This window comes from Haematobia irritans, chromosome 2, assembly GCF_050003625.1.
Source record: "Haematobia irritans isolate KBUSLIRL chromosome 2, ASM5000362v1, whole genome shotgun sequence".
Lineage (NCBI taxonomy): Eukaryota > Metazoa > Arthropoda > Insecta > Diptera > Muscidae > Haematobia > Haematobia irritans.
In genome coordinates this window covers 196,181,351-196,195,193 of record NC_134398.1, presented here as the reverse complement: position 1 = coordinate 196,195,193, position 13,843 = coordinate 196,181,351, and the positions used below count along the sequence as shown (strand labels likewise).

General features: G+C 25.9%; 1 protein-coding gene across 2 annotated transcripts in view; it reads right to left on the bottom strand.

Moving 5' to 3' along the window:
• Positions 1-13,843, bottom strand: part of beat-IIIc (beaten path IIIc) — a 418,441-nt gene that overhangs the window by 26,260 nt on the left and 378,338 nt on the right. For both annotated transcript variants that reach the window (XM_075297124.1, XM_075297125.1), the window contains exon 3: positions 1,494-1,702. In XM_075297124.1, the coding sequence (XP_075153239.1) occupies positions 1,494-1,702 (209 nt within the window). The remainder of the gene's footprint in view (positions 1-1,493; positions 1,703-13,843) is intronic.

Here is a 13,843-nt window from a genome sequence, read left to right as displayed (position 1 = left end):
CTTCTTCCAACTGAACTGAATTACAAGTCATAAAAAAATATATATTTTTTTTTATTTGGCAAAATATCACAAAATTTGTTAAACCATATCCAAAACACTGAATTCGGATCAAACCTTAAGAAGTGATGCAAATTCAGTGCAACGGTTGGTGGTGGACATCCGCCCATGCTAAATTCATCAATTCTGGGTCAATTTTGCACTACCTCCGGATCCAAAACGAAAAGTAACCAAAAATTGGTTCATATGGTCCCCTCATAGATCGACCTCAAGATATTAACATTTGAGTCTTTTCAAGGTTTAGTTTTCATACGCTTCTCTCAGAAAAAAGGTCCGTAATCTTATGCCCAAAAAATATGGTAACTATTGGTTTGGTTATCAGATGTAGTTATACGACTATAAGCGACAGTTGTTAGTAGAATTTCGTACGCAATCCTTGGTCCGGATTAAACTTTCTTGAAAAAATTTTGGTTGGCCAACTTTCCTTTATTCCATCCATATAAAATTTTGTGATTTTTCAGGGAAAACTTGTGACCAGTAATTTTGCACAGGCTTCTCTTGAAACCAACTTTACTTCATTAAGAGAGTTATGCATTGACTGACTAAAGGCTAGTACGATAGTGCAAGTGTTAGAGCCGCATCAAAACTTCCCTGTCAAGCTCTCCAAGTTTTGTGCGAGACATAAACGATGTGTGTCCAAATGGAAAACGAAATCCTTCCTGAGAGACACCTTGGTACAATGGCTAGTATGTCCGCCTTGCATGGATTCAATTATGCCCTCTAAGATTTTCCTGAGAGGGCATAATTTCAAAGCTTCTCCAAGACTTTTAAGCACAATTTAGAACGGCGCTTGGAATCGGCTACCAAAAGGAGGTTCCTTGTCATTGAGCTAAACATAGAATCGGGAAGCACTCGCCACTGTCGTATCACAATGGACTGAATAGTCTAAGTGAGTCTTAAATATCGGCCTGCCACTATATCTAGCCTAGCCTTCTGTTGTACATATTTCAATAACTTTTTACGTAGCTTCTTATAGCCAACTCATCTTTCTGTTACATTGAATTCTTGGATTCGATCCAGTTGGGTTTACATTAGCGTTTTTCAGATATTGGGACACCCTACATTAAACCCAAGAGATTACTCTTTCGATTGCATTTTGCCAAGTGGATGCTAAAAATCCACTTGAAACACTTTCATATTAACGATAGAACAAAAATGAAACAGAGACATTTCAGGGCCATTTGTGTTAATTTATGAAAAAATCATGTACCAAAAATGTCATTAAATGCAAAGTAACCTAACTAACTTTTTTTTTGTTAAAATATCATCAAAAGATGAATATTTTAATTCATTTGGTGGGGTTTATATTCAAAAAATTTCATTTTGTAAATATTTTTATTTTTTTTTAATATAGCTTTTATTTTTTTTTTACTCTATCACCCATGGCCATGACATTATCCACTTGACAAATTATCTACCGTATGTTAAGTACTTACATCGACTGAAACACCTGGCAGCAAAAATGTTTGAGCTGGTGGCATATCTCGGGGTACATATCGATAGAATTCATTGCCATCCTTATACCATTTAACTGAGTACAATGATTCGCCATCCAAATCGTATAGGCACTCTAATTGTGCTGTGGAACCCTTAACCACGTACTCTGGTATACGTACTTCCATCAAGCGTAGACTGTATGTGCAATCTAAAGAGATGAATAAAAAAACAAAAGGAAAACGAGATTAGTAATTCGGAAAAAGCAGGTTGAATTCAGGAGTGAACAAAAGGGGAGAAAGCGATAGAAAACTCAATAGAAGCTAAGAATATGGCACAATGCCATTAAATTTTTATTCTTAACGGGAATTATTTTTTTATGCAATTAAAATGTTAATTGGAATAATTTATAAAATATTTAAAAAAAAATTCTATAATTTTCTTTGCAATTTTTTTAAATTAATTTATAAATTTAATTGTTTCTTAGAATATGGCCCAATGCTATTAAATTTTTATTCTTAACTGGAAATATTTTTTTATGAAAATATAAGTTTTATGTATTAATAATTAATAATATATTTAAAACAAAATCTATCATTTTCTTGGCTATATATATTTTTTAAATTTAATTTATAAATTTAATTACATCACAGAATACGGCACAAAACAATTTTTATTCTTAACTGGCAATATTTTTTAATGTAATATAATTTTTATTTATTAGTAAATAATAATATATTAAAAAAATATTCAATGAATAGCCATGAACTATAATTATTTTTAATTTAATTATGCTTTGTATACCAGAATATGGCACAAAGTAATAAATTTTAATTCTTACTGAAAATATTTTTTTATGTAAATATAATTTTATATATTAATAAATAATAATGTATTTAAAAAAAAAAGAATATTTCATTTTCTTGGCTATGTTTTGTTTTAACTTAATTATAAATTTATTTATATAACAGAATATGACACAAAGGAACATTTTTTATTCTTTACTGGAAATATTTTTTTTATATAATTATAATGTTTATACATTAATAATTAATTATAAAAAAAATTTTAAATATTTCAATCATTTTCTTTACTATATTTGCTTTTAATTTTATTATAAATTTAATTGTATCCCAGAATTTTGCACAAAACAATTTTTATTCTTAACTGACTTTTTTTAATGTAATTATAATTTTTATTTATTAGTAAATAATAATATATTTAAAAAAATATTCAATGAATAGCCATGAACTATAATTTTTTTTTTTAATTTAATTATGCTTTGTATACCAGAATATGGCACAAAAAAATAATATATTAAAAAAATATTCAATGAATAGCCATGAACTATAATTATTTTTAAATTAATTATGCTTTCTATTCCAAAATATGGCACAAAGTAATAAATTTTTATTCTTACTGAAAATATTTTTTTAAGTAAATATAATTTTATATATTAATAAATAATAATATATTTAAAAAAAAGAATATTTCATTTTCTTGGCTATGTTTTGTTTTAACTTAATTATAAATTTATTTATATAACAGAATATGACACAAAGTAAAAATTTTTTATCCTTTACTGGAAATATTTTTTTATGTAATTATAATTTTTATACATTAATAATTAATTATAAAAAAAATTAAAAATATTTCAATCATTTTCTTTACTATATTTGCTTTTAATTTAATTATAAATTTAATTGTATCCCAGAATTTTGCACAAAACAATTTTTATTCTTAACTGACTTTTTTTAATGTAATTATAATTTTTATTTATTAGTAAATAATAATATATTAAAAAAAATATTCAATGAATAGCCATGAACTATAATTATTTTTAATTTAATTATGCTTTGTATACCAGAATATGGCACAAAGTAATAAATTTTTATTCTTAACTGAAAATATTTTTTTTATGTAAATATATTTTTATATAAAAATAAATAATAATATATTAAAAAAAAAAAAATATTTCATTTTCTTGGCTATGTTTTGTTTTAACATAATTATAAATTTATTTGTATAACAGAATATGACATAAAGTAACATTTCTTTTTCTATACTGGAAATATTTTTTTTGTAATTATAATTTTTATACATTAATAATTAATTATAAAAAAAATTAAAAATATTTCAATCATTTTCTTTACTATATTTGCTTTTAATTTAATTATAAATTTAATTGTATCCCAGAATTTTGCACAAAACAATTTTTATTCTTAACTGACTTTTTTTAATGTAATTATAATTTTTATTTATTAGTAAATAATAATATATTTAAAAAAATATTCAATGAATAGCCATGAACTATATATTTTTTTTAATTTAATTATACTTTGTATACCAGAGTATGGCACAAAGTAATATATTTTTATTCTTAACTGGAAATATTTTTTTTATGAAATTATAATTTTTATGTATTAATAATATATTAAAAAAATATTTCGATCATGTTCATGGCTATATTAATTTTTAATTTAATTATAAAATTAATTGTATCAATTAAATTTTATCATGATTAGATTTTCAACTTGAATCAACTTTTAAATTGGAAATAGTGTAGTTATAGTTTTTTCTTTTTCTATAGTTTTAATTTTATTTAATATAATTTTAATTTACTTATTGTTAATCTAAATACGATACAATTTAATTTACTATAAATTTTTGTATGTAATTATAATTTTTATGTATTAGTAATATATTAGAAAAATATTTTAATCAAATTAAAAATTTTTTTTTTTTAAATTAATTTTAAATTTAATTGTAAAATTAATTGTATCAGTTAAATTTTAACTTGATTAGGTTTTCAACTTCAATCAACTTTTAAATTGGAAATAGTTATATTTTTCTCTGTCTATAGTTTTAATTTTATTTAATATAATTTTAATTTTATTATAGCTACTTTAAATACGATACAATTTAATTTACTATAAAATTAATTTATTTTAATTAAATTTGCTTTAATTTAAGGATTCACCCTGCTACATAATTTCTTTTCAAGGAGGAATAATATGGAAGTATATAAAAAAATTAAAAACTTAATACACTGAACGATGAATTTTCTTTTCTGAGAGATGAAATTTCAGGCAAACTTTCTTTTCATTCGACTACAAATTTTTTTAACAATTTTAGGGACAAACGTTACAATGCTTTTCATAACTCGGGTTTTCTGGTCTTACAGCAAATACTTTATAACAAAGAGGAATTTCATTTTTCTAAAATATCCTTCGGCACAAAATATATTTTTTCTTTAGGTGTAGATAAATTAACTTTCTTATTGTTAGAGTGGTAGTAAATAACTTTAATTTCATTCTAGTCACAAACGTATTTCACGTAGAGTTGCTTGTTTCACTCAGGTTGAAAATAATTTTCGAGAGTTCTTTGTTTTTTTTTGGGTATTTTATTTGTTTACCCTCATTTTTCTAAGTGCGTTTTTTATATTTAAGACCATATTGGGTTGGGTTTTTTGTTTCCTCCAACTTCATGTCAGGATTCTTAATCACAGATTTTGTTGAGAAGAGTTAAGTATTTTAAAGTGGTCTTCTAATAGTTTGACCATGTTTGCACAAATACCATAGAGTTTTGTGAGATTTTGGGTTTGCTTGTTTTCTGCCATTTGGGACTAACGTGATTGTTAATGGAATGTTGGTTTCCTAAGTCTTTTTTCACACGCCCCACTTCTTTTCTTAGGACATCATTTAATTTAATTAGAGGTCTTTAGGATTAAAAATAGTGGTAATATTGGAGCCGTGTTAGTGAATGTTAGATAAATGTCGTTTACAGAACTACACCAAAACGACATTTATCTAACGTTCACTTATGTTCTCTCGTAAAGATTTTATTAAATGAGTTTAATAAATAGTGATAGTTAAAGGGCATTGAAAAACTAAAATAAATTATATTAAAATTAATTTAGTAAACTTTAATTTAACAAATACAAATTAAATTATTTTGTTAGTGTAAGAATTCAAAACAAAAAAATCGGTTTACAAATGAATGGAACCGGATGAATTTTACTTTCCAAAAAGCTCCGCCATCCAAATTTGGGGGTCGCTTTATATGGGAACTATACCTAACAGTAGTCCAATATGGCCCATTTTCAATACCGTCTGACCTACATCAAAAACAACGACTTCAGCCAAATTTAAAGTCGATAGCTTATTTCGTTCGGAGGTTAGCGTGACTTCAAGGGACGTATGGAAGAACGGACACAAGGATGAACGGAAGGATGGACATCGCCTAGTTCCATTTAGAATTCTTTTCAAAATTTTGTCAAAATTTTATTTCTTTAGAAAATTTTGTTAAAATTTTAATTCTAAAGAAAATTTTGTCAAAATTTTATGTCTATAGAAACTTTTGTCAAAATTTTATTTCTATAGAAAATTTTATTTCTATAGAATATTTTGTCAAAATTTTAGTTCTATAGAAAATTCTATCAAAATTTTATTTCTATAGAACATTTTGTCAAAATGTTATTTCTATAAAAAAATTTGTCAAATTTTATTCCTATGGAAATTTTTTTTCAAAATTTTATTTCTATAGAAAATGTTGTCAAAATTTTATTTCTATAAAAAATTTTGTCAAAATTTTATTCCTATAAAAAATTTTACAAAATTTTATTTCTATAGAAAATGTTGTCAAAATTTTATTTATATAAAAAATTTTGTCAAAATTTTATTCCTATAAAAAATTTCACAAAATTGTATTTCTATTGAGAATTTTATTTCTATAGAAAAGTTTGTCAAAATTTTATTTCTATACAAAAATTTTGTCAAGCTTTTATTTGATAGAACGTTTTGTCAAATTTTATTGCTATACAAAATTTTTATGATTTATCTCATAATCTCGGCTATAGGTTTATAAATTAAAGTTGAAATTGTTGGTTTCTTGTTTTTTTATTTTCCGATATTTCGGTTGACTTCGTCAGAACCGTTTTCAAGGATTTTCTCCGCTGTCTTGTTACCTCGCTGTTTGTTTTTCTACTGTCGAAATTTTTTCTATCGAAAATGTTGTTAAAATTTTATTTCTGAGCACAAAAAATGTACAAAAAAATTATGTGTACAAAAAATTTTGTCAAAATTTTATTGCTATAAAAAATTTTGTCAAAATTTTATCTCGATAGAAAATTTTGTGATTTTTTTCTATAGAAAATTTTGTCAAAAGAACATTTTGTCAAATTTATTTGCCCTAAAAAATTTGGTGTAAATTTCATTTCTATAGAAAATTTTGTTAAAAATTAATTTCTATAGAAAATTTTGTTAAAATTTAATTTCTATAGAAAATTTTGTCAAAATTTTATTTCTATAGAAAATTTTGTCAAAATTTTATTTCTATTGAAAAATTTTGTAAAAATTTTATTTCTATAGAAAATTTTGTCAAAATTTTATTTCTATTGAAAAATTTTGTCAAAATTTATTTGTACAAAAAATTTTACCTAAATTTCTATACAAAAATTTTGTCAAACTATTATTTCTAAAGAACATTTTGTAAATTTTATTGTTATAAAAATTTTGTCGAAATTTCATTTCTATAGAAAATCTTGTTAAAATTTTATTTCTATAGAAAATTTTGTCAAAACTTTATTTCTTTGTCAAATTTTATTTCGTTACTTCTATAGAAAAATTTGTCAAAATTTAATTGTACAAACAATTTTGTCAAAATTGTAATTCTCTATAAAACTTTGTCAAAATTTTATTTCTGTTCGAAAATTTTTTCAAAATTTATTTGTACAAAAAATTTTATCAAAATTTTATTGCTATGAAAAATTTTGCCAAAATTTTAGTTCTATACAAAAATTTTGTCACTTCTATAGAACATTTTGTCAAATTTTATGGCTAAAATAAATTTTGTCAAAATTCCATCTCTAGAGAAAATTTTGTTAAAATTCTATTTCTATAGAAAATTTTGTCAAAATTGTATTTCTTTGTCAAAATTTTATCGCTATAAAAAATTTTGGCAAAATTTTATTTTTATAGAAAATTTTTTCAAAATTTTATTTCTATTCATAATTTTGTTTATATTAAAAATTTCGTCCAAATGTTGTTTCTATTCAAAATGTTGTCAAAATTTTATTTCTATTCAAAAATGTTGTCAAAATTTTATTTCTATAGAAAATTTTGTCAAAAATTTATCTCTATAGAAAATTTTGTCTAATTTTATTGCTATAATAAATTTTGTCAAAATTCCATATCTATAAAAAATTTTATTAAAATTTTATTTCTATAGAAAATTTTGTCAAAATTTTATTTCTATAGAAAATTTTGTCAAAATTTTATTTCTATAGAAAATTTTGTCAAAATTGTATATCTTTGTCAAAATATTATTTCTGTAGAAAATTTTGGTGAAACTTTATTTTTATAGAAAATTTTGTAAAAATTTTATTTCTATTCAAAATATTGTTTCTATTCAAAATTTTATTTCTATTCAAAAATTTTGTCAAAATTTATTTGTACAAAAAATTTCATCAAAATTTGAGTTGCTATAAAAAATTTTGTCAAAACTTCTATACAAAAAGTTTGCCAAACTATTATTTCTATAGAACATTTTGTAAAATGTTATTGCTATAAAAAATGTTGTCGAAATTTTATTTCTATAGAAAGTTTTGTTAAAATTTTATTTCTATAGAAAATTTTGTCAAAATTTTATTTCTTTGTCAAAATTTTATTTCGATAGAAAATTTTGGCAAAACTTCATTTTTATAGAAAATTTTGTCGAAATTTTATTTCTATAGAAAATTTTATTTCTATCCAATATTTTGTCAAATTTTTATTTCTATCCAAAATTTTGTCAAAATTTTATTTCTATAGAAAATTTTGTCAAAATTTTATTTCTTTGTCAAAATTTTATTTCTTTGTCAAAATTTTATTTCGATAGAAAATTTTGGCAAAACTTTATTTTTATAGAAAATTTTGTCGAAATTTTATTTCTATAGAAAATTTTATTTCTATCCAAAATTTTGTTTCTATCCAATATTTTGTAAAATTTTTTTTCTATCCAAAATTTTGTCAAAATTTTTTTTCTATAGAAAATTTTGTCAAAATTGTTTTCTATAGAAACTTTTGTCAAATTATTTTCTATAGAAATTTTGTCAAAATTTTTTTCTATAGAAAATTTTGTAAATTTTTTTTCTATAGAAAATTTTGTCAAATTTTTTTTCTACAGAAAATTTTGTCAAATTTTTTTTCTATAGAAAATTTAGTCAAAATTTATATTTCTATTGAAAATTTTGTTAACATTTTATTTCTGTAGAAAATTTAGTCACAATTTTATTTTTGTAGACAATTTTGTCAAAATTGTATTTGTATTGAAAATTTTGTAAAAATTTTATTTCTATAGAAAATTTGTGAAGTATCCCTTGTTTGGTGAGAAATATTTTGCAACATCTAGCAAGATATCAAGAATTGTACCAATCTACCAAACAGCAAATAATCGACCATTTTTGGTAGAATTCTACCAACTGACATGGTTACAAATTGAATGAAAAAGTTGGTATACCACCCCCATCTTTTCGAGGTGGGTTTAAAAAGTTATTCGAATATTCCAAAAGACCAAACAGATAAAACATTCAATACAAATTCTTTAAGTTTTTTGCCATAATATTCTTAACAATATTGTCCATTTGACTTTCCCTATGTATAATATAAGAGTGTTTATTTTCTTTTCTTTATTTAACTTTGGACCACAATCAAATTCACTGGAGTGAAACCCCAATTGTCTTCATTCTTTTACCAGAAAGGATAATAAGATACTTAAGTCACAATGATGATGTTGTCGAAAATTGTTGATGTATGTATAGGAGAAAATATACCGAATTGTGTCTGGCCTCATATACTATAGACTGAAGTATTTGTATTGTAAGAATAAGAACAAAATATATATGTCTTTTGTGTCTAGAAGGACTAGACTTTTAAGAAATGCACTGACATTTCTATCATCTGAAACGGAAGAAGATTACTTTCTTTACTATCATCAAAGTTTTTGTTATATTTTTGATTTTTGGAATCTTCAACATTATTTGATATAAGAAACAAAATAAATATTTAACTACAATAAAATAAACATACACAAGTTAGAATACAGATTGAGAGGGAAAGAAGAATAGAGCAAAGGAGGTCATCTACAAAACGTAGGAGTTTGAGAAGTTTATGCATGTGTTAGTGTTTCCGGTCATAACTTTACTTGGATAGTTTTAGTAATCATATTGTCTGTAAGACTCAGCTGAATTATATATGGGGTATTCTATCAAAAAGTTAACGGAGATCCAATCTCTTATATATTGATTTTTAAATTCCACAAACAGAACTATATATTCTCAATATATTTTGGGCTTTAAAATGAGAGGATTTTATAGAAAGGTACACAGCTTTAAATCTAGACCCTAAATAATTAAAATAATAGAGCTCATTAACTGAATTTTCAGTAATAATTTGCGCCACAAACCTTTTTTCTATAGAAAATGTTGTCAAAATTTTATTTCTATAGAAAATTTTGTCAAAATTTTATTTCCTTAAGAAAATTTTGCCAATTTTTGTGTTACCAAATTTTATTTCTAAAGAAAATTTTGAAAATTCTATTTCTTTAGAAAATTTTGTAAAAATTTTATTTCTATAGAAAATTGTGCCAAAATTTTATTTCTGTAAAAAACTTTGCAAAATTTTATTTCTTTAGAAAATTTTGCCAATTTTTTTTTTTTACAAAATTTTGCCAAAATTTTATTTCTATAGAAAATTTTGCAATTTTTTTTTTATAATTTTGTCAAAATTTTATTTTTTTAGAAAAATTTTAAAATCCTATTGCTTTAGAAAATTTTGTCAAAATTTTATTGTTATAGAAAATTCTGCCAAAATTTTATTTCTTTAGAAATTTTTGCCAACATTTATTTTTTTTTTAAATTTTGCCAAAATTTTATTTCTTTAGAAAATTTAGAATAAACCATATAACAAACATATACTTACACCAGATAAATGTTTGATTTAGTTATCGTTAGGTTTGAGTGTGTGCGTGTGTCTATGTCAGTGTGGATATGAATCCAAAGCTTTTGATTACCAATCATGAGAATATTGTTTGAATGTCCTGATTGTCTTGTTGTCTTGAAAAGCTTAAACTATTTGTGCACATGTAAAGATCCTGGGTTTACGCTGTGTGCATGACTATTCCATTTACATTTATCCCAGATGCTGTGTAGTATGCAAGTGAGTGTATCTTGAAGAACTCACACATCCACACTCATATGCATTTACATATAATGATACTAATATCATGTAGTAATATATTGTACATGTTATTGACAAGATTATTATTTGCATAATATTGACCAATATTTGTTAAACTATAGTACTTGGATACGTTAGCATTTGCTTGGGTTTGGGCTTTTGTATGCTGCAGTGTGTGTACACGCACACACAAACAAATCTACACATATGCAAAATGATTGTGCACTTCCGACTTTGGTGATTGGATATGTGCACAGCATATAAATTGGTCGGTGATGTGGGGGTAGGGGGTGGTTAGAAATATTTAACATGGACAATAATGCTACTAAACAAATTTATTATAAAATTTGTTCATACATGAAAAAGAATATCTGAAATATTACTTGCCTAGCTTATAGAGATATCGTTTTGTATTGACATAAGTACTTTACCATATGAGGGTAAAATCGAATATCCAAAGGGAAAGACTATGATAATGTAGAGCTTGGGCAACTCGAGGATCGATAAGGTGTTTAAGATTTTTTGTACATATTAGTATAATATTTATTGGGCAAGAAGATGACGAGAATTGATACTATTAAGTTATTGAAAAAAAAATGCCAGATAGCAATCTACATGAGTCTGATTATATAGCGGTCCTGTATCAAAGGTTCAATTTGGAAAGAATAACTATTTTTATATGTAATTTCCATATGAAGTTGCCATATAAGACCCATAATGAATCATCTGCCCTCACCAGATCCACACTAAAGGGTATGGAAATTCGAATTAGCCAGCAATGTTGCCCGCAGAAGTGCCGGTATTGGGAGTTTTCCCAAAATTGGGAATATTTTTAAGTGGATAAGGACGATTTTTTTTTAGCTGGGGACTTATGGTTTGGTGGGAATTTTCATAAATTTGGGGACTAGAAACGAGCACAGGATTTTATTACGGACTAAAAATCCTAATATTATTATACCCTCCACCATAGGATGGGGGATATATTATCTTTGTCATTCCGGTTGTAACACATCGAAATATTTCTCTAAGACCCCATAAAGTATAAATATTCTGGTGAAATTCTGAGTCGATCTACGCGGACGAAAATTATATGTTTGGAACGTAAATTTTTTAACACAATATTTTTAAGTGCAAGCATATAAATAAATCATAAACTAGCATAACATGTTTGGGACATATATTTTAATATGTTAGAATATATTATGTTTGGGACATAAAATGTTTGTAAATATAATATGCTAAGATGCAAACATATATTAATTTAGAAATAGCCTATAAACATATATGTGTTTAGAAAGAGAGACCTAGAGAGTATGCTGCGACTAAAATAATAGAAGTAACCAATTGGCGCCTTAAAAATATATCCACACAAAGAAAATTTCATAAAATTTTTTTTACTACCAGTGTATGCCCTAAGGTGAAACATAATATGTTTGAACAATACAAAAAATATTTTGTGTGGACCAATCCTGAAAATATATATGCTTGAGGCAAAATGTGTTTGGGGTATATGTTACAGAAGCGATTGTTTTGAGGGTGCAAGCACTTCCGTCCGTCCGGAGCCTCTTAGAGGAGCAAATTGCTGAAATTTGGAACATGGTGTTAGAATATGGTCTCTAACAACCATGCAAAAATTGGTCCATATCGGTCCATAATTACATATAGCCCCCATATAAACGGACCCCCAAATTTGGCTTGCGATTGCTCTAAGAGAAGCAAATTTCATCCGACCCGGCTGAAATTTGGTACGTGGTGTTAGTATATGGACTCTAACAACCATGCAAAAATTGGTCCACATCGGTCCATAATTATATATAGCCCCCATATAAACCGATCCCCAGATTTGGCTTGCGGACCCTCTTAGAGGAGCAAAAGTCATCCGATCCGATTGAAATTTGGTACGTGGTGTTAGTATATTATCTCTAACAACCATGCCATATCGGTCCATAATCGGTCCATAATTATATATAGCCCCCATATAAGCCGATCCCCAGATTTGACCTCCGGAGCCACTTAGAGGAGCAAAATTCATCCGATCCGGTTGAAATTTGCAACGTGGTGTTGGTATAAGGCCGCTAATAACCATGCCAAAATGTTATTTCTACAGAACATTTTGTCAACATTTTATTTCTATAGAAAATGTTGTCAAAATTTTATTTCTATAGAAAATGTTGTCAAAATTTTATTTCTACAAAAAATGTTGTCAAAATTTTATTTCTATAGAAACTTTAAACTTAATTATATACGTATTTAATCGCCCTTTTTATACCCTGCCCCACACTGTGGAACAGGGTATTATAAGTTAGTGCATATGTTTGTAACACCCAGAAGGAGACGCGATAGACACATGGTGTCTTTGGCAATAATGCTCAGGGTGGGTCCCTGAGTCGATATAACCATGTCCGTCTGTCCGTCTGTCCGTCCGTCCGTCTGTCTGTGAACACATTTTTGTGATCAAAGTCTAGGTCGCAATTTAAGTCCAATCGCCTTCAAATTTGGCACATGTTCCTAATTTGGATCAGAATAGAACCCTATTGATTTTGGAAGAAATCGGTTCAGATTTAGATATAGCTCCCATATATATTTTTCGCCCGATATGGACTTATATGGCCACAGAAGCCAGAGTTTTATACCGATTTGCTTGAAATTTTGTACAAACATAACACTTAGCCGTATAGTTAAGTGTGCAAAATTTGATTGAAATCTGTTCAGATTTAGATATAGCTCCCATATATATCTTTCGCCCGATATGGACTTATATAGCCCCAGAAGCCAGATTTTTGCCCGAATTAGGTTAACATTTTGCATTAGGAGTACAATTACTAGTATAGTCAAGTGTGCAAAATTTGATTGAAATTGGTTCAGATTTAGATATAGCTTCCATAGATATTTTTCGCCCGATATGGACTAATATGGTCCTACAAGCCAGAGTTTTGGCCCAATTTGGTTGAAATTTTGCACAGGGAGTAGATTTAGCATTATAGCTATGTGTGCCAAATTTGGTTGAAATCGATTCTGATTTAGATATAGCACCCATATATATCTTTCGCCCGATATGCAATTATATGGACCCAGAGGCCAGAGGTTTATCCCGATTAGCTTGAAATTTTGCACAACGAGTACAATTGGTAGTATAG